General features: G+C 41.7%; 1 protein-coding gene across 1 annotated transcript in view; it reads left to right on the top strand.

Annotated features, from left to right (window-relative positions):
- LOC138788683 (sodium- and chloride-dependent creatine transporter 1-like) overlaps positions 1-26,850 on the top strand; it is a 69,684-nt gene that overhangs the window by 32,225 nt on the left and 10,609 nt on the right. Inside the window, exons 2-9 of the mRNA XM_069966792.1 lie at positions 1,664-1,912; positions 8,426-8,557; positions 9,779-10,055; positions 13,032-13,164; positions 22,409-22,543; positions 23,814-23,917; positions 25,300-25,424; positions 26,454-26,566. Of these exons, the coding sequence (XP_069822893.1) occupies positions 1,664-1,912; positions 8,426-8,557; positions 9,779-10,055; positions 13,032-13,164; positions 22,409-22,543; positions 23,814-23,917; positions 25,300-25,424; positions 26,454-26,566 (1,268 nt within the window). The remainder of the gene's footprint in view (positions 1-1,663; positions 1,913-8,425; positions 8,558-9,778; positions 10,056-13,031; positions 13,165-22,408; positions 22,544-23,813; positions 23,918-25,299; positions 25,425-26,453; positions 26,567-26,850) is intronic.

Genomic DNA, 26,850 nt, shown 5'->3' with positions numbered 1-26,850 from the left:
AGCATTTAGTCCAAGGCCAAGGTGCTTTGAAATGACCCATCAACTTCCCAAGAACAGTTGATACACTCATGTTTATTCTGCCCCTCTTGTACTAAGAACACTTACTGTATGTTGCCCCTTGTAGGTCACAACAAGGTGGCCATCTCAGTGACATTTTTAAATGAAATGAACATCCTTCATCGTATTAAAGGGTTGTCTACAATTAGACAAACAATGCCACTGTCTTCCAAATACAGTGCCACACCTGTCCACGGGTTATATGTGGTATTACAGCTTGGTACCATCCACTTCAGTGACACAGTTCTGCAATACTACATACACATAGAGGACAAGGATGGCACTGTTTCTAAAAGAAATGAGCTGTTTTTCCAATCTATGTCATAATACGTCTTTATAAGGATCATAGGTCCTTTTCTCTAATACGGTAATGTACATTAGGTAAGATTTAATGGTAAAACTTGCTACCTACAGCCACCACTAGGGAGCGCTTAGGAGCTAACTGCATACTATTATTTTTTTTTTTTTTTTATTATTAAAGGGGTTGTCTAGTGCTTGAAAGCTTTTTAAGGGCTCAGGCTGCCTTACAAATGAAAGATAATCTATATTCACCTGCCTAATTCCCTGCCACAGCTATCCCAGTGATGCCTGGTTTCCCCTCCTCTTTGTTTCCTGCCTTTGCCTGAATATGCAGAAAATTCCCACCCAGACAATAACTGTGTTTAGTAATGACCCGTCTCAGCCAGAGGAACCTTACTTTTCCATTGCCTCTACATGCTACTTTTACTGCTTGTATGGCTTGCTAGGACATCGCTGGTCAACAAAAGTCGATCACAAGGGCATCTAGTAGTCAGACCCCATGAGATAAGTTTATCCCTAACAAAAATGAGCAGTATTCATTAGAAAGTCCTTTAACATTGTAATGTACTTATCATATATATTTTTTTTTTTTACCGCATATGATAAGTTGCTATGGTGGCTCCACCATCAATGCATTGTAATTGCCACACAGCAGTTACCTAAAATTACTTATCATCTTATCCCATGGCCTTTGCATTAAACTAAATACACCTATGTTTTTGCAGTTACAAAAACTCCTGCATTGTCAGATACCCTGGCCTCATACTGTATGCCTGATCTTTTTATACCGCTCTCAATATCTCAGACAGATCTGGTTCATTTATGATCTAATTAGGAGATAATTGTTAACCAATCAGGTGTACAATTACATGAAGTCACTTCTGGACTGTACGAGGAGATCTAATTATAATCACAAGTTACAACATATAATTATTATCTAGGTGATATGTCATTTATACTGCAGGAGTGAAAACCTTACCATGGCTCCTCACAATCCGCTTACTGGATCTATAGATATATGCCAGCTGCTGTACAGTTAAGCTCCGATTTGGAAGCTATTCATGACTCAGGGGTAAATAATAGCATTTTATTTGTGGTGTGCCAACACTAGGGGGAGCTTAGGAGCTTACTGCATACAATTTATACCTTTAATTCTGTAACAAAACAGCATGCACTAGGCTCCTCAGCTCCTCAGAGCACTGTATCAAGAAAAGAAAGCTCTGACTGCTATAAACATATATTTAGACATAACTAGTGGTTCTAACCATGACATAATGAGAAGATGTTTTATTTTGTGTTTCTGCAGAGAAAGATGGGAGCTCTGGTGCCCCAGAAATGGAGGGATCAGAGACAGCAGGCGGGGGAGAAACAGTCCCAGACGAAAAGGCTGTCATCGCTCCTCTGGTGCTGCCCGCTATGGGCCCAGTCAAGATACCCATCCCAGAGAGAGAGACATGGACCCGTCAGATGGATTTCATCATGTCCTGTGTGGGTTTCGCTGTTGGCTTGGGAAATGTATGGAGATTTCCATACCTCTGCTATAAGAATGGTGGAGGTAAGAGATGTGATTCTATCTATCTATCTATCTATCTATCTATCTATCTATCTATCTATCTATCTATCTATCTTATAATGGGTTAAGAGTTCTGAGTACCAGAGCTTGGAATATTATGTTTCAACATGCTTGCTTCTCCCAGTTTATGTGACATTTGGTATCCTTCAGGCCTGTTACTATATTGATCTAAGCTTTGTATCTTATCACATTGTCCTAACTCAATCTGGTCAACATTTCCCCTTATCAATTCTCTTTTGCATGTGATAAGGAGAATGTGTCTGTCCATACATCGCAGATACATACCACCATAAGACCCAACACACACAGCACAGATTTATCAATCTGTCTTAAGGAAACCTGATTTTCCCATCGTACCAACCACATCTCAGCTTATTTCTCAAACTTGTCATAAATTAGATTTCAATCCTAGATATGCACTGTCTATAGGTCTATAGGTAATCCTAGATATGCACTGTCTATAGGTCTATAGGTAATCCTAGATATGGACTGTCTATAGGTCTATAGGTAATCCTAGATATGCACTGTCTATAGGTCTATAGGTAATCCTAGATATGGACTGTCTATAGGTCTATAGGTAATCCTAGATATGGACTGTCTATAGGTAATCCTAGATATGCACTGTCTATAGGTCTATAGGTAATCCTAGATATGCGCGGTCTATAGGTAATCCTAGATATGGTCTGTCTATAGGTGTATAGGTAATCCTAGATATGCACTGTCTATAGGTCTATAGGTAATCCTAGATATGGACTGTCTATAGGTCTATAGATAATCCTAGATATGCACTGTCTATAGGTCTATAGCTAATCCTAGATATGCACTGTCTATAGGTCTATAGCTAATCCTAGATATGGACTGTCTATAGGTGTATAGGTAATCCTAGATATGCACTGTCTATAGGCTAACAAATATGACCATCAAAATAAAAATGTGTAGGTTCTTCAATTACCCTGAAAATCTTAGAACAACAAAAAAAATGTCAAAAATAAATATAAAACCACCGTGCCCAAGCTGTATTACTACCAAAATAAAAAGAGCTGATAAATCCCACAAAATGTCTCTGAGCTGTGTAGGCCATAATAAATCATAAAATCACAAGACAACAAATTTCTTCAAATGATCTTTAAGTGAACCCTTCCATTATTATCATATATATAATTATGATGTTATAGCAGATATACCCCCATGAACCTGGTCACACAAAGCATGAACCAGCTGCCTCTGGGCCCATCTTACTACCAAAATACCAACGCTTGCTGAAGATGAGCTAATGTTGCTACTGATATAATTACAGCTATGAACAATGCATTTGTAGTTGTATCAATAGGCATATAATGAGCCCGCTAGAGAAAAACAAATCAACCTGATCCAAAAAAAATAATCAAAATATTCAATAGCTCGGTGTATACACGCCTCAGGGGGATCCCTGCAATTACTGTCTACGGTACACTGATCAATATGGTCCCACTCTCAGCGTGCCCTGATGCTCTTAGCATGTGTGAGTGTTCAGCATGTGCATATGTAAATGAGACTGGCTAACATTTTAGCACCACATAGATTAGTTAAAGGGGTACTTTTTTAAATCAACAGATTTCAGGAAGTTATATTGATTTGTAAATTACTTCTATTTTACAATCTCAAGACCTCCAGTGCTTATTAGCTGCTGCATGTCCCGCAGAAAGTGGTGGAGTCTGACACAGTGCTCTCTGTTGTCACCTCTGTCCGAGACAGGAACTGTCCTGCGCAGTAGTAAATCCCCATAGAAAACTTCTCCTGCTCTGGACAGTTACTGACATGGACAGAGGTGGCAGCAGAGAGCACTGTGTCAGACTGCAAAGAATACACTACTTCCTGCAGAACATGTAGCAGCTGATAAGTATGGGAAGAGTTAAGATTTTTAAATAGAAGTAAATTACAAATTTATATAACTCCCTGAAACCAGATTTTTTTTGTTGGCTTGAATTTGATAGCAAGTGGTGAAGCTGACTGTGGTGTCATTGCCTCTGCTCCTATTTAGACCGGACCATCATATTTATGAAATTTTCAACACCAAAGTTTCAGGACTGTACTTTTGTCCCTTTCTCAGTGGTAAACAGAATACAAGTTACTGTAGATCATGCATTCACAGGCAGGGATATAGGTACATAAAAGCAGCCATAGTCCATAAGTAATAGGTAATGCCAGAAATGGATTCCTACTACATCACTACAATAACCTTGTGTTTAAAAATAGTCTTGAAATTGTATTAAATGGGGTTATTTGTCCCCCTATCCACAATGCTCTAAATTGGAGACATTTCTGGTATAACAAAGGTATAATAGTTTCTACCACATATAATAAAATTAAAATAGAATATAAAATATTAGTATGCATGCATAATTGTTAAATCTGACCACAGAAATCATTTGTACCATACAAACACACTGTATATTAGTACCGCAAAGTGATCCCGCCTGCTGCAAAGACAGCTTAAAAAACACAGACAACTGAATACTTATTTATAAGTACTCTCAAAAATAATATTTAAATTGAAAACGGAGAATGGGATAAACTGCAGGAGCCATCAGGGTGCTGAATAATTAATGGATCATGAGAATTTTCTTTTCTATCAAACTTGGTTGTTCTATCATTAATGCCACAACCACATCTATATAAACCTTTAGGCTGGGTTTGCACATATGCATTGAAAATGTAATTCAAACATGGGGGAACCCCGACAACATTGTGTGGCTATTGTGGGAGAACTGCAGGAATTGGTAACAACAGATATGGCCAATGTTATTTACTAGGCAGGGGGTATGTTCTAAATGGCAGGTAGTTATATAGTGACACCAGTAGTGGATGTTTGCAGGACTCTCTCCCATATCTTGGTTCTTTTGTCTTCCGAAGCTGTCACTGTCTGAGAACACGCTGTTATGTTACCAAGCTATTTCTGAGTCTCTTTCTGGATTTTCCATTACCAGCGTTATACAACAATGTCCTTAAATAACTGCTGCTCTGTACTATGCTGATCTCATAGCCAAATGTAGATTCATCTCTGGAGTCCCAGGAGGTTTATATATCCTAATGGCCATATTCTTTCTTGATGGGCCCCAAGCAGCACTGACAGTCACCCTAAAGGGGCACATGACATGTTTCCAGTTAAATCAGTGACATCTTATAATAAGCTGATTTGCAAATGGTTTTAATTTCTGCGATGTGGAAAATGTGTAGTATTAACCACAACTCCTCTGAAGGATGATCCTGCACAGTGGAGCAGCAGTTTGTACTCCAGAGCTGCTCTTCCTGAGTAAGGGCCCATTCACACTGAGTAAAACAGGCTGAATTCCAAGGTGGAGCCCCCCGCCACGGAATCCTACCAGTCTCTTTGTGATGGCGTGCCTGTCTTCACTTCCATCGGTCTCCGCTCAAAGAATTGATATGTCAATTCTTTGAACGGACTGAGGAGCGGAGGCGCGTGAGCCATCCCATAGAGACTGTTTTGCTCAGTGTGAACATAACCTTAGGCAGCAAATTGCAAACATTTTGGAGGCTCTTCAGAATTGTTCTTTGTCACTAAATTGCATAAGGCTATGTTCCCAGTACGGGATCATAGTGGGGAAATAACGTCTATCTCGTAGTATTGGTGGCCGCTAATAATGATCATGATCATTATTAGCGGTGATCAATATTACGAGACGGATGCTTTTCCCCGCTATGATCCTGTAGTGGGAACATAGCTTAAGGTATAAAGAGACAATTCCCTCTCATTTCTCCACCCTCCCTCTTCTTTTTCAGTTTGGTAACTCTTACACTATACACATATATCCTTTTACACTATACACATATGTGCTAACCTGGGAGTATTGATGTATTCAGAAAACTATCTGGTATATGACTTAAAATTGGATAATATATGTCTATCTTTCTGTGGTTATTAGTTTTACAATATATTTATGGCAGTCTGAGATTTTTCCAAAACCATAGAAAGGGATACAAATTCTGGCCTCCTGCATCTACCACAGTACATCATTTTAAAAAGCTCCCATATAACTGGGGTGCTGTATAAATTTGATTCTAGTGAGCGCCTCCTAGTGGTGGCATGAGGTAAACAGAACCTGGAGCTGCTCAGAGCTGAGTACTGTTTCACTACAGGCCCATGGCATGGTCTGCTATAACTAAAAGAGGAAAGAAAGTATGGTCCCACCGGTGAGATCATTGGCTCTTTTAAGAAGAAATCATTACTATATATGACTTGCAATATTTGACGGTCCAAAACAGGTTTTGCATTGTCAAACAGCAGTTTCATATTACACCTCTACATTAACCCCAATGTATGGAAAAATGAATGCAGGAAATCCCATTTATTTGCATTCAGAGTAAAACGTAGCTTTACGTTCACATTTAAAATATTCCTGTTGTTGTGTGGCCTTACATAATGTAGAGATGTTTATATCCTATAATATTCACATTTAGTCACACTTCACTCTCATCATAAAACCAATCCCAGCTATGTATTTAGATCAGCCAGGATCAGTCCAGCCCAGAGATCAGCCTCCCGCTCCTATGACCTGCCCACATCTCTCCACAATAGTTCCTTATGTTGCTTTAATAAGACTGAGTGACCTATATAAAAATTGCTATGAGTAATCAGAGCGTTTCCCCCTCCCTCCCACATCCACCGTTCCAGTCTTGCAGAGAATCATACACTCTAAAAATGGAAATCTGCTGCAGCAGGAGGAGGAGGGAGAAATGTCATTTGTTGAGGCAATATCGCTGTGAGGCTGAGGAAACAGGGAGGATGAATTATACATTTGCCACAATATGTTCTTAACCAGTGAGCGGGAAAAAGTCCCTCCGTAATTTTGTATCAGGATGGTGCATAGAACATAGTGGCTTAGTGGAGGTTACATGAAATCTCTGAGCAATGTCAGCTACCTAATATATGACACTAACACCACTTTACCCAACAAAGTCAGACCAGTGAACACTGAAAGAATTCACAATCCACAATTACTGGTAAACTGACTGGAATTATTTCCTCTCATATTAGTGTGAATTATGGAGCATTAACACCAATAAAATATTTATCATTATTGATGCATAATTTTAAAAAAGTTAAATTATCCCCTATCATCACACAGATGCAGAGTATTCCCTTAAAGGGGCTGTCCATCTCCCCCTTTTCAGGTGGAAAAGAGGGGCATGACGCTGAGCCGAACGAGCTCGGCTCTGCCGTACCTTCATCCCCTAAATTTTTATTAGGTGATCAAAAATAGAAAAGAAAGCAATTTTGCAAATCCTTTGAGCCCTGGGATACTCAGAATGCTAAAATAACTACTCTAGATTCTAGACTCTTGATTGCCCTAAACCCCTCATGTTAACCACTACTTCCCGAGACCACCAAGGACCTAAACAATAACTCACTTATACCCCTGGACCACCAGGAATTCTGACATTAAAGGGGTTATCCAGCATTAGAAAAATATGGACAAGAGCACCACTCTTGTCTCCAGTTCAGGTGTGGTCTGCAATTAAAGTGTATCTGTCATTACAAAAACTTTTGACATGTAATAGAGACATGTCAAAAGTTTTGATCAGTTTGGCTCCAACCCCTACTGATTGGGAGAACAAGCCAGGAGAAGACCACACTGCAATGCATTCACTCTCTGGTCTGAGTTAGAAAAAAAGAGTCAGACTTATAATGGAGATCTCACGAACGGTACTGGACGGCCTGAACATTCAGACCCAGACCAATCAGAACTTTTCACATGTCTCTGACATTTTAAAAGTTTTTTGTAACGACAGTGACACTTTAAGCTTTATTTACTTCAATGGAACTAAGTTGCAAAACCCCACTCAAACTGGAGACAAGAGCCGACAAGGAAAGTGGCCATGTTTTTCTAACGCTGGGTAACCTCTTTAAATTGCCCTAAATCACCAGAGATTGTGACATTAAAGTAGAAGTCCGGTGGGAGGGGGGGAGATTTGTATTGGGCAAGGGGTTGGGGGGAAATAACAAAGAACTTATACTTATTGGACGCTCCCATACTCTGCCAGATGTCATTTTCTCCTGGCTGTGAGGTATGTCACAACCTACCACGTCACTAAAGAGCGGTGTCCTGCTGCTGTGCACTGACTGGCTAAGCAGGGCATCGCTCATCCGTCATGGCGTAGCTGCAGGGGAGATCTGCAGATTGTCAGGGGGGTCCAGGAGCTGTTTGCAGTGCTTCTGGCAAATATACCTTCCTAATTATGTTCCCTCATCCCCAGGAGGAAAGAAATTTTTTTTTACCTCCCTCCCCCCTCCCCCGCCAGACTTCTCCTTTAACTGTTTCACTGACCTACATTATAAGTGAGACTGACACCAACACATTTAAGACCACCAGTCATACAGAGATTAACCCCTTTACTACTCTAGATGCCCATGATTTTGGATTTTGTGTAAGGTAACATCTCCAGGCGGTGCCTCCCGGAATTCCAGAGCATCATCTGTGTTTATTATGCTTTCAGGTGTGTTTCTTATTCCTTACTTGCTGATCGTCTTTGTGGGAGGCATTCCAGTGTTCTTTTTGGAAATCGCTTTGGGTCAGTTTATGAAGCAGGGAGGAATCGCAGCGTGGAACATTGCTCCACTTTTTAAAGGTAACGTATACAATTGGAGAGAGAACCTGCATTCAAACAGGTCCAGTGGTCAGTCCAAAAAAAGACATGTTTTGTGTCATCTTATAGCCTTAAAGGGTCCTGATTTCAACAGTGTTTTTACTATCTTGCTATCTACTACCCCCCTATCTACTATCTGCAACTGAATACTCAGATGAGCAGGTACTTTATTATAACAGGATGTGTGAATGTTAGGTGCAGGGGGTATGAATGTGAGGGGGCATGAATCATGTTCAGGGGGCGTGATTATCAAGCTCCTAACCACACCCTCCTGAAGCTAGCATTCACACCCTATTTTACAATAAAGTTCCCACCCACCTGACTATTCAGTAAAAAGTACAGATAGTCAACCAAATGATACAACTCCTATATCCCAGAAACAAGGGGACATAGCAAAAAAGTAAAAACCATGTTAAAATCAGTTTTTCAGGATTGGCCACTGTCAAACAGATATAGGGGTCTTAATTACATGGCCATGCTGTTTATACTAAGGCAATCCCCCAGTGTCATTATTATTATTATTTTTTTTTTTTTTGGCTTGCACCGTGGCAGTTATACAATAATTTATCTAAAAGATCCCTTTAAAGTTACATCTCGGGCTCCTCTCTTGGTGAGGAAATTAGGGGGATAGGAAGGAGCTGCAGGGATAGTGTTCTAAAACCTACACCTCCAGTCTCTGGTCAAGAGATCAACCCCAAGAAGCCACCAACCTTTCTGTATTCTGTACAAGGCTATATATTAGTAACATTGTGGACCCCTTTAGAAGTTTGTGTTATGAAGACAACCCCTAATTTAAAAGGCATCAAAGGAATCAGCTGATTGCCAATAGGGGTTGGATTGTCCTTCATGTCTAATGTGTATAGTGGTCTTACCATTACAGATGAGCTGTTACAGACAGGCATACTGCATTTTGCAGGTTTGGCAGGGGTAAAACAAGAAATGGGGTTACATAGCAAAACTTTAATGAGTCCTGTCACTTCAAGACAAGAAAAGCTTATGGTTATTTTTTGCTTTCCACTTTCTCGATGTCTTTAACTCTTTTCCTTGGCCTCCCAGTGATTGTTCATCATCCGCCATCATAACTGACTACATCTTACCAGTGGATATGGGTAGGCCCAGTCGCAGCTATCATGCCGCCAACTCTGGTAGTTACACGCATGTTTTTGGAACGGTGAAGTATCTAATAATGTCTACTTTCTGCAGGTCTTGGTTTTGCCTCCATGGTGATAGTGTTCTTTTGTAACACCTATTATATTATGATCCTGGTCTGGGGCCTCTACTATCTGGTACACTCATTTACCAACACCTTGCCCTGGGCCACCTGTGGAAATTCCTGGAATACAAAGGAGTGTACTGAAGTCTTCCTTGTAGATCAGTGCTCCAATGAGACCACAACAAATGGCACCAATTCCAGCATCATATACAACATCAGTTGTGATGCTCTCCTGAACAAACGATCTCCCGTCATTGAGTTCTGGGAGTAAGTAGGATGGCACTTATATTCTTCCAGATAGGGGCTGTATCATAGTAGTTATATTCTTGTACATAGGCAGCAGTATTATAGTAGTTATATTCTTGTACATAGGGGGCAGTATTATAGTAGTTACATTCTTCAACATGGGGGGCAGTATTATAGTAGTTATATTCTTGCACATAGAGGGCAGTATTATAGTAGGAATATATTTATATATAAGGGCAGTATTATATATACCTGTGCATAATGCTCAGAATTATTGTAGTATTATTCCTGTACATAGGGGACAGGTAGTAGTTATATTCCTATATATAGAGCACAGTGTTATAGTAGTTATATTTTTATACATAGGGGGGTAGTATTATAGTAGTTATATCCTTGTACATAGGGGGGGGTAGTATTATAGTAGTTATATTCTTGTACATAGGAGCAGTATTATAGTAGTTATATTCTTGTACATAGGAGGCAGTAATATAGTAGTTATATTCTAATACATAGGGGGGAAGTATTATAGTAGTTATATTCTTGTACATAGAAGCAATATTATAGTAGTTATATTGTTGTACATAGGGGGCAGTATTATAGTAGTTATATTCTCGTACATATGAGCAGTATTATAGCAGTTATATTGTTGTACATAGGGGCAGTATTATAGTAGTTATTTTATTGTACATAGAGGGCAGTATTATAGTAGTCATATTCTTGTACATAGAGGGCAGTATTGTAGTAGTTACATTCTGGTGCATAGGAGCAGTATTATAGTAGTTATATTCTTGCACATAGGGGGCAGTATTATAGTAGTTATATTCTTGTACATGGGGGCAGTATTATAGTATTTATATTCTGGTACATAGGGGGCAGTATTATAGTAGATATATTCTGGTACATAGGGGGCAGTATTATAGTAGATTCTGGAGCATAGTGGGCTTTGTTATCCTATTTTAGTTGTTCATGTTTCATATACAGAGGTAGCAGAGCTGGGTTTGTAGTTAGCAGTTGCATAATTCATTGTGATTTCAAGGTGTGCTGCCTGGATTTTTGTTCATAAGACAGCATGTAAACTGGTTGCTGTTAATTTAAAGGAACATTCCAGGCAAAACTGATATTCTTGTTATGCCAAGTTCTGCACCTGAAGGGTGGAGTATGATACCTGCATTCTCTGTATGGAGTATTTTTTAGTCCCTGCCTCATGCTCCTCCCCTTAGACACTGCACTGAGCATATTAAGGGCAGGGGTGGGATCCATTTTCTCCAGTTCCCTTGAAGTTGTTAAAACAACAACTTATTTAAGAACTGTGAAGAAGAACTATTCTATTCCCAACCTGACTGCCCTGCACTCAGTTGTATCTGCATCCTGAGGATGCTGTTACTGTACAATTAAATGACGATGCAGGAGACTGGCTTGTACAGAGGTGTGCTTGGAAAAGTGTCTGTTATAATTCATTTCAGGAAGCACAGTGTGTATTATAATTAGTATTCAGGACAAAGTGTGCATTATAATTCATTTCAGGAGGCACACTGTGTCTTATAGTTCATTTTGGGCACAGCTTGTTGCATTATTGTATTTAATGGTCAGAGTGAATGGACCTGGTGTTTTAAGAGTTGCATTTTTAGCAGTATTATATTCAGGGAGCATAGTTTGTAGCAGTAATATAGTCTGGGGACAGTGTATAGAGCGTTTTTTTTTTGGGGGGGGGCAGTGTGTAGAGCGTTTGTTTTCAAGAGACACAGTGCATGAAGGGTTTGTTGTCAGGAAGTACAGTGTGTAGCAGTACATTAAGGGGAACAGTTTGTGACAAGGTTGTCTTAATATAGAGGCTGAGCATCTTCTGTAAAAGTAAGGAGCCATAGATGTTGAGTGCCAAACTCTACAGAGCCACGATCTAGCTGAGAGAAGTCATGGCGGTCTGGACTAGATCCATATAAATGTTTATTCTGCCACTTACCTTGTCTGATCAGTACTGCAGTCAGTGTATGATCTGCAGAGTGTCAAAAGGTGCCAGCATTCTAGATTCAGAAAAAACATTCCCAGCATGCTCCTTTGCTGGCCCAATCCCTTCACTCGCAGTGGGTTAGGATGTCAGTATGAAGTGTTTCTGGGTCTTCAGATGTTGTCAGTGAAGATAGGGATCGGACATGATGGAAAATCACTGGCTGTCCCCTTTTTTCTCAGAGACAGCTATGGTGGAGGCTTACCCTACCCACCTCATAAAGAGCATACCGTTCATGTGTATGGAAAGGACAGGAGAGATAACTGGCGGCCAGATGATTGTTTGACCGACAGTTATTGAAGGTGTATGGCCACGTTTACCATAGTTAAGGTCATACTGGGAGCTGGAGCTACATGGTAAAAAAGTCTACAGAACTGCTTAACCTGACTAGGACATTGGTAAGTCTGATTATTAGGGCAGGAACAATGCTGTGTAATATGCTGCACTGGGTGCATCCTTTGTGCCAATTAGGGAACTTGTTCTTATAATTTGAATCTACCCCCTGAGTAAAGTTGTCACTTTTGTTTGGACTGTTCCTTTAATTATGTTGTCTGGTTGCAAAACTAAATAGTTAAGACTTACAGGGACATGTTACAAGTTTTGATCAGTTGGGATCTCTGTACTGAGAACCCTGTAAATCAGGAGAGAACTAGAGAAGAACAGAACACTGTAGCATGCTCCACTTCTTTGCTGTCAGTCATCTCTGTCCAGTGGATTCATAGATTTATAATGGACCAGCTTGGACACAGATTGCTGTAAGGCGGGGAGTAGAATGTGCTACCATGCACTTTTCCTGACTCGTCCTCCTGATGGGTGGAGGTCTTAGCAGTGAGACCCCCAACCAATCAACACTTTCGACGTCCCTATGATAGTCAAAAGGTTTTTTTTAATGACAGTTAAAAGTTAGCTCTGCTACCTTTGTGATACCATTTAGGCAGGGTAAGCATGAAGCACATCACTCATCGGTCTTACGTGCTTGGTTTCTTTGGCAGGAATAAGGTGCTGCAGATCTCCAGTGGTCTGGAACAGCCAGGGCAGTTAAACTGGCAGATGATACTTTGCCTGCTGGCCACCTGGATCATTGTCTACTTCTGCATCTGGAAGGGAGTGAAATCAACAGGAAAGGTGAGGAGCTGGTGATGATCACAGATATTCTTCTTATCCATTGCATTCTTAGTATAACTACACACTGAATAGGGGGAGGTGAAATGAACAAGAATTGGAAAATGTAATGTAGAAAGTGGTTATAGACGCACTTACAATTATAAATATTACATGGATGTACAAAATGTGAAATACTGGAATCAGAACAGTGTGAACAGCAACTTTTTAATGTATAATAGATCAGATTTACTACTCTAAGGGAGGCATTTATTAAGTCCGGCGTTTTTTACGCCGGACTTAAAAATGCCCCCGCAGCTCCGGCGGTACGGGGATTTATGTAGAGGCGGACTGCCTGTACATAAATCCTGTGCGCGCCGGTGCGCACCGCCGAAAACCTACGCCAGCTGAGGACTGGAGTAGGTTTTCGGCGTACATTTGGGCGAAACGGATGATAAATCGCGCGGACTCTGAGTCCGCGCCCTCCGTTCCGCCCACTTCCCGCCTACTTTCCGCCCCCTTTCCGCCCCCTGGCGTACCCTGGCGTACTCGGCGGAAAGTGGCGATTTGCGAATATTTTATTCGCAAATCGGCCATTTGCGTATAAAATAATACGCAAATCGGCACTTTCCGCCAAAAATCATCCGTTCGCCGGATGATACATGTGGCCCTAAATGTATTAGATTGAGCTGAAAGAAATGCCACGAAATGAATTCCCCAAAACTGCAAGAGAGGCTTAGCAAACCCAAAACAAGTCAGATTGCATCTACGCCTATTTCACAAAACACAAACACACTGAAAAATGCAAAACTGCCCTGAAAAAATGCCATAGCAAAATATGTCTTGTGGGTATTGTGTTTCATTTTTCCCCACTAACTCTCAGCAAACATCTGGCCGCAGCTTCTCTGACCAAAAAAAACCTCTGTTAGACAATTTAGCATTTTTTCCAAAGAGTTTAGTCTTACCTACTTTTTGTGCCTCTTGCAATATGTCATGTGGTCATACTAAAAAGTGGCACTGCAAGCAAGCTCCAATCTTACTGATCAGCCTTCATTTGTGGCTGCACATGCTCAGCCATGCTGAATGTCTTGTGTATGGGAAGGTGTATGGGGACCTTAAGAATTTGCCCAAAAACAATGTTTCAGTTCCTCCCCATTTTAATAAGCTTGTTTTTAATTTACATGGAGATGAAAAGCCCCCGTAACACTTAGGCCACATTCACACATCAGTAGTGATGTCCTCAGCCATGGATCCGCTGCTATGAACAGCACTACGATGTGCATCTGCGGTCATCTGCAATTGCATGGACCCATTCATAGGTATAGAAGATCCATACTGCAAATACAGGTCATATAATGGCTTTTCCCTATTTTCTGTGTTACAGATCATGGCCCTTTTACGGATCTGTAACAACTGTAAAAGGGTGCATTAAAATCAATAGGTACTATACTGTCCCATAATTGTAGACAGTATAATATTGATGTGTGAAAGGGGCCTTAGGGTGCATTCACACATACAGGATCTGCAGCAGATTTGATGGCCCAGAATTGATTTGCTTTGAATCTGCAGCTTCAAATCTGCGCCATAAAATCTGCTGCAGATCCTGTACGTGTGAACGCACCCGTAAAGAGCCTATTACACGGGTCGTCAGGGGAGCAAACGAGCACTCTCAGCGCTCGTTTGCTCCTCGTTCCCCGCTCGCTGCCGCCGCTATTCAACGCGGCTGCAGCGAGCGGGTGAGTGCGGGAGGGGGCGGCGGGGAGCTGCGGGGGGGCTGCCCGGGTGATCGCTGATCGTCCGGGCAGCCCATAGGATATAGCAGCGTCTGCTGCCGATGCTCCTATTCAAAGGAGCGCCGGCAGCAGGTCGCTGCTATATCAGTCGCTTGTTTTTCAACATGTTGAAAAAAAAGCGACTGCAACGATCAGCCGACATGAACGATGTCGGCTGATCGTTGCACTCTATTCCACGGGACGATTATCGTCCGTAGCGGCCGATATCGGCCGAATACGGACGATAATCGTTCCGTGGAATAGGGCCTTAATACTGCCAATGTGCTGCAAAAGCATTGTTAGCAGAAATCTCTCTTGACCTCATAATTTACTACAATGTATCAGTGAAGGTAAAATGTATCAAAGCTCACTTTGTTTAGCTTGCAGATGACTGCTACAACTGTATCCAGTTTAGACTGTCAGGATCATAACCTACATGGGCATGGCTTATTAAGAGATAGCTCTGATACACTGTACCAAGCTGTGCACCTGTGACAACTAAACAATATCAGTGCATAGAAGCTCTATGGCATCCTCTGTGTGCTGCTGTGCAAGCTCTATGAGATACACTGTGTACAGAGATATACTCCCCTAGAAGCAATATGTGCAGAATTCTTTTTTTTTTTTTTTTTTAAATGTCTGTGTAAAATTAGGCATAAAAAATTCCATCTTCACTATGACTTCTCAGAATTGTCAATATACTGTATTGTGGCATCATATTAACCCTTTAGAAACATGCACCACAAAAATGAAAAATGTCAGAAAGCCAGTCAGACATGGGAGGTATAGTGACATCCCTGCCATGCTTTAGTTTATGATATTTATTTTTGCTCCTGCCCGCTGTAGCACAAATCTCTGTTTTTGAATGATAGCAGGCCGGCACCTCATCATCATGACGGCTACAGCCTGATAAGCAATCACACAATAATGAAGTCCCCTCCCTTACTGTTCCTGCATGTCCCCGAGGGGAAGATTCACAGCTCTCGGTGCTGATTGTCATGTGGGTCACGAGTCTTCCTCTTCTCCACTTCTCTTTCCCACATGGCTGATTGCACAGGACAGGGAGATTAATCAGACAGCGTCAGAGCGTAATCTCTGCAGCCTCCCGCCAATACTAATGGGTTTATCAAAGGACCAAGTATAGGGCTGCGAGAAGGAATACTGTGGCCTAGGAACAAACAGGGACTGGCAGGATGAGACAACATATATATGGAGCTTGAGTTAATAGTATTTAAAGGGAAATGTAATGTGAATCACTCAAACTAGAATCACACTTTAATTAACTTAATCACCATTAATTAATTCATATTCAGAAAGACAAAAATCAACTGGTAGGGGAACATGATGGGACTATGTTAGTTCACCAGGTTGGCCATATAATACCTCTGGCATGGGGGGGAGATCACCTTGAAAAGGTGTTGCCCCACACTGGACCCTGACCCGACTTCACCCTGGAGAACTCTAACCTTCCTACAGGTAGGAACTTTTGTGCCTCCTGGAAAACCAATTTAAAAAATACTTCTATACAAGAGCTATCTCCTGTTGGTGGAAATTTGTGTTCTTAAAATGTCACTGTCGTTATAACTTTCAAAATCTAAATCAATAGTAGATGTGATATAAAGCAAGTTTGCAATTTACATTCATTATTTTTTTCAGTTATCATTCAAAAGACGGCACTTCCTGTGTTCTGACTTTTTTTTTTAAAGTGTCTAAACACAGGAATTAGGAAGAGCCCGGCACTCACCAAGTAAATTATGCTTCTTTATTGTAGTGTAGCAAACATATGGTACAAGGACGCGTTTCGGCCAAGCATGGCCTTCATCAGCTTGGGGGTGTACAATGCAGTGAGGTCACCAACAGGTATATATACATAACAAAAAAAACGCCAAAGTATATGGGCGGGGCCAAACGTGATGACGTCATAAAGTGGGCAGGGCCAAATGTGAGGATGACACAAAGTTGGCGGGGCCAATGTATAAACGTCAAGAAGTAAACAATATGGGGAAAACATCAATGGGAATGGGAGGGGAGTAACATAGTAAACAATGGGACATGTGTCACATGATAATGAAGAGTATACACTGCATAGGAAGTACATATAAACATAAACAAACATGTTGCTAGAGACGGCAGATGATAATATCATAAAGCAGGTCAAGGGGGAGCGGTACAGAGCGGGCCAGTTGCTCCGATCGCAAAGTGAAGTCCATGAGGGAGAGCTGTGTACAGTGCTGCTGTCAGCGAACGGAGTGTGCCCGTCGGCGCATGCGTATAGGTGCGCGGATCAGGCTGCTTGTGACAGTCAGCTGCTCGGCGAGAACAGGAGATGCGGAACATCCGGATGCAACAGAGGAGTGTGGATATGCCAATGTCAGGCTCAGTCTTATGGTAAGTAGAGTCCTGGTACAGCGATGGAGCTGGTAGTCACCATGAAGAGTTCATAAATGTTCCGAGGACTACGATCTGCTTTAGGATGTGGAGTAGGATGGGGGACAGGTGTGGCGGACACATAGGAGGCGGTGCGTTCACCTCAAGGGTATAAGTAGAGCACATATAGATACATAGTAGGCGTAACATATAGTAAACAGCAGTATATACAATATGTACAATATTGTAACTCTTGTATATTTTGTACATATTGTATATACTGCTGTTTACTATATGTTACGCCTACTATGTATCTATATGTGCTCTACTTATAGCCTTGAGGTGGACGCACTGCCTCCTATGTGTCCGCCACACCTGTCCCCCATCCTACTCCACATCCTAAAGCAGATCGTAGTCCTCAGAACATTTATGAACTCTTCATGGTGACTACCAGCTCCATCGCGGTACCAGGACTCTACTTACTGAGCCCGACTTTGGCATATCCACACTCCTCTGTTGCATCTGGATGTTCTGCATCTCCTGTTCTCGCCGAGCAGCTGACTGTCACAAGCAGCCCTATCCGTGCACCTATACGCATGCGCCGACGGGCACACTCCGTTCGCTGACAGCATCGCTGTAACATGGCTCTCCCTCATGGACTTCACTTTGCGATTGGAGCAACTGGCCCGCTCTGTACCGCTCCTCCTTGACCCCCTTGACCTGTTGGTGACCTCACTGCATTGTTCACCCCCAAGCTGATGAAGGCCATGCTTGGCCGAAACGAGTCCTTGTACCATATGTTTGCTACACTACAATAAAGAAGCATAATTTACTTGGTGAGTGCCGGGCTCTTCCTAATATCTGAACATTTTTCTCACCTCAAGCACCACCTCCACGGAAGTGCCGTCTGCTACATATTTCTAAACACAGGAAGCCCTATGTTTCCCAGTTCATCTGCGCTCACAGAGAGTACTGCAGTACGGGCCGGGATGATCATTTCAGAGACCGGCCGATCCGTGACCCGGCTGGGTCACGGAACGGCTGGTCTCTTGCAGTGTGTGAACAAAGCCTTAGGAATTTTTTAGAAACCAACAATCTTTTTTGATGGGTTCAATTCCCCTTATGGAAATGAATATGTTCTTTCTTTTTTCTTATCATTGTATAAAAATTTAAATTTAGAACTAGCTTGGGCCTGATTGGGAGTTATTTGCACTTTTAAATATGAAACAATAATTGGAAAAATATTTAATTTCCATTGGGGGAATCAAACCCAGGAAAAAACATTTGTTGGTCTCTGGATAGATGATTTACCCACTTAAGATGATAGTCAAGAAGAAGAAAGGCACAAAGAGTGCACCACACACTTAAATGCAATTAATCAATAGTACAAATTATCTTTATTTATGGTGCGTTTACACAGGCAGATTTATCTGACAGATTTTGGAAGCCAAAACCAGGAATGGATTTGAAAAAAGGAGAAATCTCAGTCTTTCCTTTATGACCCGTTCCCTGTTTATGGTCTGTTCCTGGCTTTGGCTTCAAAAATCTGTAAACGCACCATTAAGCAATACAATTACACCAACATTTGCTCACTGAGACACTGACTGACAGCGTGAGAAAGCAGAAGACCAGGAAGCAGAGATTATTCATAAAGAAAAGGGAGGAGGAAGCAGTGGTGAGGCGTACCGGAGTGTGGCACAAATTCTAACTCCGCTTTGATTCTTCATTACAGTAGAAGACCTGAGATTGTGCATAATCCACTTCATTGTCGAATTACCAAAAGGTTACATACTCACTAGGGGACTGCCAGTTACAGCTCAGAATATACACTATTAACAACAACCCTCTGATATCTATCCTTCAGCCATCCTTTTTCTGAAGCATTGAATTGCAACAGCCCGCATGCAATTGATCCTCAACTGCATGTGTGTGATTGTTGACATTGTTTCACAACTATGTTTTAAATTGCACTTCTAGGTTGTGCATGAGCGCTTATTTGAGAAAAGCCACAATTTGTGTGATAGGCTTGCAGGGATCCATAGAACTGTCATATGTGAAAGGAAACAAATAGCAACAGAGGGAATCACAGCAATGAGTGCATTACATTACAAAAGTAGCCCTGGTATAAGCAGTGAACAACTGATAATGATGATGACTGAAGGGAGTAGTGATAGGGATTAGATTCAGGAGGCAGCACTGTTTATATTGATTTACCTTTTAGGCATAGTATGGACCCTCTGGAGGACACAGACAGGCTTAGGGTTCATGCGTACAATTCAGGCTAACACTATCTAAGCCCATGCATGTTTTTGGCATAGGAGGACATTTATTAAGGAGTCTAATGTGTGCAACTATTCTAATGGAGATTGGTATGTATTTTGTTCCAATAGCTTGTGATTGATTCATTAAATTGTAGCACTGTCATAGTAAACGTATCTAAGTAAAAAGTCGCAAATTATGAAAAAAATGCGTAGATATATTTACCTGGTACTGACCAGACGTAAGCCTGCACCTGTTTGTGTGGCTTTTTAAAAAGTCGCAAATTATAAATTGGGCGCTAATCCCGGATTATACGAACTTTTGGGTGAATACTGAAAACAGGCAGATTAAAAAAATAAGTTGCATCTAAAAAATATTCGCCTGTCAAATACTGGTTCAAAAATAGAACTTGGACCAAAAATGGGTAAAAAATCTAATTATTCACCGAACAATAGGCGCAAAACCCTTGATAAATTTCCCCCATAGTGTTGCATCTTGCAACCACATCCTTTTAATTGGAGTTATGCCCATTTTTTTTTAGAACCCTTATCTAGCAAGGTGTAAAAGTGTTTCTGAAACTCATAATAAATGTAGTGCAAGTCATGTAAGCCACCTTTTTCTTGTAAATTACTCCAGAATTCTGGCACGTTTGTAATAATAAATATGACCCTCAGTGGAGTAGCCACCATATCTTGAATTTCCACAGTTCAATAAATTGGGCTTCAATATGGGATATATAACATTTACAAAATGGTAGGTCTTGTGAGGTGATCCTGGTATGCAGTGGTTAGTATCTATCAAAAGTCCAAGTTAAAAAAAAAAACAAAAACAAACTAGTGGGTGCTTAAGGCTCAGTGAATGGGGAAATTATGTGAATCTTGTTCCAGACTTGTAGGTGCTCCGTGGGCACCCTTGTACGTTTCAAAGATTTTTATTGAAAGGATTTTTTCATACAGGAAATTTTTGTACATAAACAATAAAGATATAGGAATACAAAGGTATAGGTAGGAGTGGGAACCACCATATCATAAATCGGTAAGTAAGGACCAGGGACCAGCAGAGTCCATGGGTCAACGACCCCTCCTGAAGGGGGTAGAGTATCGCCTTTGCTTGTATTCCATACGGTATTGCAGATCAGGGCGATAATGGCTTCCTTGTAGGTGGTCCCGTTAGGTTCCAACAGTAATCACATAGAAGAGGTAACTATAACTTTGTAAACAAGACGACCTGTCAACAGGTCAAACAGATCAACCAATCAAATAGAAAGGCAGGGCAGCGTCTCCAGGCAAGTAAAGGTGGGTATTGTACACAGTCAGGGGGGGGGGGGGTCAGGTCAAGTATCTAGTACTCCGTATATTAGTTGTGCCCATATATGAGGTAATCAACAAGGGGCGTTGGCAGAAAAGGGGGGGGGGGAGGGGGGGGATGGAAATGTCTCTATGTGAGATCAGGGGTCAGGGGTAGTGTGGTGTTTACTGTTAGTCCACACCTCCCATTGTGCAGAGAAGGAACTAACAGTCCCTTTACCTTGAGCTATGTACAATTCCATGGCGTATATCATTCTGGTTTCTGCTATGACCTCCCTAGCTAGGGGGGGGACTCTAGACTTCCATTTTCTGGTGATTAATAGACGTGCTATAGTCAGGATTTTGCAAAATAGAGGTTTGTGTCGGGCCTGGATCTGGGGCAGACGTAAGGATAATAGTGCCTGATCTGGAGAGAGGGCGAGTTGTGTCTCAAACAGTGAATTCAACAAGTCTGATACTTGGCTCCAGAACAAGCGGAGAACTGGGCACTCCCATAGTACATGTATCAACGAGCCTGTTTGACCGCAGTGTCTCCAGCAAAGTGGATCGACGATGGGTATATTAAATTGAGTCTTTGCGGTGTGTAGTACCAGCTCAGGCGGCACTTCACCACATTCTCTCTTTGTGGGATGCTTAACACAGACTTAAGGGACCAGCGGAACGCCTGTGTCCATTCCTGTGGTGAGAATGAGGACTTTAGCGCTGTTTCCCATTTGAGGATATATGGGTCCTTGCTGAAGACACTGAGGTCCCCCACGTATTCATAGAGTGGCCGTAGGCCTTTCTGTTTACGATTTAGTAATAGGGGTAAATATGGATCCCAGAGTATTTCTATCTTACCCTTAATACCCAAGAAGTGGCGTATTTGCAGATATATGTAAAAGTCGCGGACTGGCAACTGGAAATGTTCGCGTAGTGATTCGAAGTCCTTCAGGACCAATCCTTCATGCAAAAAGGCTGAGTTGGTTAGGCCTAAGACTTTCCACTTTTCCAGTGCAGAACCTGCGACAGAGTGCAGGAGAGGAGTGAAAGCTGTTATAGGAAAGTGTAGAGAGGAAGGGGTGTGAGAGGAGCCTTTATTTGTATGACAGAGCTTCCAGCACTTTAAGCTAGCTAACATGGAAGGGGGTAAATGTCTCGGGAGGGCACCCTTGTAATGCGCAAACATTTGGCTTTGCTCTGACACTGCAGGGAAGGGAAGTAACAACCCATATGGGCATCATTTATTATATTGCTCTCACTATAAAGTGTTAATTCATACAACCCATGCAGCTGCTTGTTACTGACACTATACAACCATAGGAGGGTGCTCTGTGTCAGCAGTTTTCATTGCCCATTCTTTGTTTGGCACACAAGATGCCAGCACCATATGCTGTACATGGCTCACAGGCATGCATTTCCAATGATTACTAAACATTGACTGGTCTTGTCTCTCCTCAGTAAATGTAAGCCATTGAGTTGTCCTTTTCTGTCATAGGTTTCTGGAAACAATGGTAAAAAACAATATTGTCCTGTTTCATCTATCTCCCCTGTTTTAATGTAATCCAACCCTTTTTGTTGCAGGTTGTCTATTTCACGGCACTATTTCCGTATGTAGTCCTGATTGTCCTTTTGGCCCATGGGGTTACTCTGCCTGGGGCACTGGACGGTATTGTCTACTATCTAAAACCTAACTGGTCTAAGCTTGCTGAAGCTCAGGTAAGAAAAAAGATGCTCTGTGAGATTCCTGAGAGAAATATTATCTGGTTGTCGATTTAGTATCGACCATTTAGTTCTACTGGCATATGTATAACAAGAGGCCCCATGATATAGATCAGATTGGGCCTGACATTATATTGTGAAGTTTTGCTACCTAACACATAAGAATCTTGTTTCCCTCTGAGATCTATCTATGACTCTTGGCACATTACACTTGCTAACCATGCAGTTTCCTTGGAAGAGGTAGCCCTGCAGTGTTTCACAATCTAGTAGGAAAGGGTGTGCAAAATGACTCTCACACCACTGGTGTACCTTCAAGTCAGTGTTTTACTCCATCTTGGAGTCTTAGAACATTGACTGGGGATGTATGCCAAACCAAAAGCTTCTTCAAAAGGAAAAAACGCCCATCTGCAGACACTAGGTCATAGGCAAAGTAATAGGACCACCCATGGGCTGGCTCTGTTATATATGCCCATGATATTCTTCCCTCCCTTTTTTCATAGATTTTGAACTCTAGGTAGCATGGTTTTAGAACTTGACAATCTGGGCAAAAGTCCAAGGCCCTCATCTTCTATATTCATTAGGCATTATATGGTGGTTTTATTTGTACACTCTATAAGGCTATGTTCACACAACGTAAGAGACCAGCCGTTCCATGACCCGGCTGGATCATGGAACGGCTGGTCTCAGAAAAGATCATCCCTGCAGTACCGGCCGGATGATCTTTAGGGCTGCAGAGTTCTGATACAGGCACATCTCTGCGCGCCCGCATCAGAACTCCCACTGCATACTATGGAGCGTGCGGCCGGAGCTGCTCGCTGCACAGTGTGTACTGACAGGGTTTTCTGTGGCCATTATTCACTGAATAGCGGCCGCAGAAAACTGACATGTCAGTTTTCTACGACGCCGCGAGAGATCCCGGCCGGAGTGTATACTATGTGTATACACTCCGGCCTGGACCCATAGAAGACAAGGCAACGTATATTTTCGTAAAAACAACGGCCGTACTTTTACGAAAAGATACGTTGTGTGAACATAGCCTAAGGGTGTTATTTGGGAACTCAATAGATGAATTTGCTTCTCATCCAGGACCCCATTTTTGTAATACTGGCCCCCTGCATATGCGGGGAAATGTATCACCCAAACTGAAGCTGCACTTTATCTGCAGAGAAATCCTGCCTACCTTGTGCCTGCTGCATCTCCTGCTGCAGGCTCATGTCTGATCCAATTTATACAGATTTTCAGCAGACTCGCTGTCTTTTTCCTCCAGGTATGGATTGATGCTGGAACACAGATCTTCTTCTCCTATGCTATTGGTTTAGGGGCATTAACAGCTCTGGGCAGCTACAATAGATTTCACAATAACTGCTACAGGTGAGCTTTCCTGGTAACATGGAAAAATACGTCACATTCAGTGTTTTCTTGTTTGCAAATCTTATGTGACATGTCCCTATTCACCAGCCACATAGATGTCTCTTTGTATGGTATACATTCTTATTGAGTCAAGGCACAACAAATTTCCCAGACACATTCCCTGTACATACTGACCTCATCTGTCATCCCTTATGTATGATTCTCAGAAGATGAAGGTCACCACTCTATTGCACATATGAAATGTTTTGCCAGAAGGAGCGGGGAAGGGAGGTGACAACTGCTCTAAGCACAATTCTGGCCCAGAAAAGTGTCTGCCACAAACTATATAAACTCCTTTGAACTTCTAGCCCAACAAAGTATTGACTACTGTAACACAGCACTCTGTGTACAAAAATATCACTGTTTTAATATTAACCACAAGTATGAATAGAATCATAACTACCATGATACTATCACTGTGTACAAGAATATAACTACTATAATACTGCTCCCATGTACAAAAATATAAATAGTATAATGCTGCCCCCTATGTACAAGAATATACCTACTATAATACTGCTCCAATGTACAAGAATACAACTACTATAATTGTGGGTAGTGAAATACAGAAGCCTGCACCGCTCCAAAATGTGCACTGTCTAGATGGGAACCAAGGATAGGTTCTGAAACCGGACAATAAATGTGAATGTGGCTGCTGGAAGGGGGTGCACACTACCGAGGCAAGGTATACTGGAGTGGAAGGAAAGAAATACGTAGTGGCACTCACCCTTTGTCATTCAGCTAAGCGGCTTTATTACAATTCACAAGTTGCGGGGAGGGAAAGGACTCAGGTGTGTTCGCGTCCTGGACGCGAACACACCTGAGTCCTTTCCCTCCCCGCAACTTGTGAATTGTAATAAAGCCGCTTAGCTGAATGACAAAGGGTGAGTGCCACTACGTATTTCTTTCCTTCCACACAACTACTATAATACTGCCCCCTATGTACAAGAATATAACTATTGTAATATCCCCCCTATGCATAAACATATTCTCGCACATAGAGTTATAGTAGATATGTTCATGACTAGGGGGGAGTATTACAATTTATTCTTTTATGTAGGAGGCTGTGTTGTAGTGGTTATATATTCATGTACATAAGGAGCAGTATTATAGTGTTATATTCTTGTACATAGGGAATGAGAGTATAGTAGATATACTGTAACTAAGATACTGTTTCCTATGTACAAGGATATAACTACAATAATATTGCCCCCTTTGTAAAACAATATCACTACAATAATACAATACTGCCCCCTATGGCAAATGCATGGATCTGACAGCAAGGGGGATTTAAAAAAAAAATAAATCTGACTGGTTATGGTTATCGATGTTCCTCCCTGCAGGGATGCTTATATTCTGGCTGCTATAAACAGCACTACAAGCTTCTTTGCTGGTTTTGTGGTTTTCTCTGTCCTGGGGTTCATGGCATCAGAGCAGGGAGTCGACATATCAAAGGTTGCCGAGTCTGGTGAGTATAGAATAAGAACATAATGAAAAAGATGTTCTACCAGCAAACCCAATCCAAAAGCCCTATTAGGTTTTATGGCATCATATAGAGGGGCCCGTCACTAGGGACCCTCCCTTGTATGGCCAGTTTTACATAAGCGTAATACAGGTGCATTTTCACGTTCATATTCCTTTAAGGCCTTTCCCTGGGTCTAATGAACTGACCACATCACAGAAGATTTTCGTCTGTAAGGTAAATGTAAGATTGGGTCCGAATTATACTCGTATGAAATTGGTCTAACAAGGAGAGGAGAGCATCTCACTCTGGAGAACTTGGTGTGACTATGTATCACTACTTGGTTGCTCATTCATTTTAATAGGCCCATCTAATACCACATATGCCCTGCAGTGACGAATTGTGTATGCAGCATCCCGAGGTAATTAGAGATTATTTTTTTTTCTTAACACATACATGTTTAACATACTGGAAAGCTGAAGATTGAAGTGTTGAAGTCGGCACTCCTGGCCGTGAGCAGTTAAAAATTTACATTTATCCGTGCATCTAAAAACTTGTAAGGTGCATGACAGGACCTACGCGTTTCGCACGGCTGTGCCTAATCATGGTCCATTTGGACCATAATTAAGCGCATCCGCGCAAAATGTGTAGGTCCTGTCATGTACAAGTTTTTAGATGCACGAGTAAAAGTTAATTTTTAACTGCTCACGGCCAGGAGTGCCGACTTCAACACTTCAATCTTCAGCTTTCTCTTATGTCCAGCATTTGGCCAATGCTTAGAAGTATGTGCAACCTCTCCTCTGTACTGCTATTGCTGCTGAATACTACTCACCGGTGAGCAGTATCTTTTTCATATTTATGCTGTTTAGCATATTATAAATCATTTGCTGTATATGTTCTGGTTTTGAGACTAATACTTCATTCACAGCCAAAGGGAAATTTAAGATTTTGCGGTCTGCTGTAGGATAAAAGCTTATAAGTGCATTGTATGTTGTGCAAGTATAACTTGATGCTTTTCTGATTTGTTGTCTTAAGGTCCTGGACTGGCCTTTATTGCATATCCAAAGGCTGTGACTTTGATGCCATTTGCTCCGATCTGGGCAGCCCTGTTCTTCTTTATGCTCCTGGTCCTTGGTCTTGACAGTCAGGTAATCCCAAAGGATTCTAGGTAAATGTCTTTGAGGGATGTAGTTAAGGTAACACTTATAGTCAAAATCAGCTTTAAAATCCTAAATGGTTCTGGGCTGGATTTCCCATGGAAAGTGATTTCATCCAAATTTAGACCTGGCTTACCAGAGGGCTATACCTTACACTGCTTACAAAGCTGATCGTGTTAAAAAACAAATATCAAAAATTAAAATTTCATCAAATTATGATGGAACATTCCTGCTTTCTCCATAACCCCTCTGGGTCCGTGATTGCTACCACTGCT

The sequence above is a fragment of the Dendropsophus ebraccatus genome, chromosome 4 (genome assembly GCF_027789765.1).
Source record: "Dendropsophus ebraccatus isolate aDenEbr1 chromosome 4, aDenEbr1.pat, whole genome shotgun sequence".
Taxonomy (NCBI): Eukaryota; Metazoa; Chordata; class Amphibia; order Anura; family Hylidae; genus Dendropsophus; species Dendropsophus ebraccatus.
The sequence above is the reverse complement of the archived record's forward strand: the minus strand, read 5'-3'. Positions and strand labels throughout refer to the sequence as shown.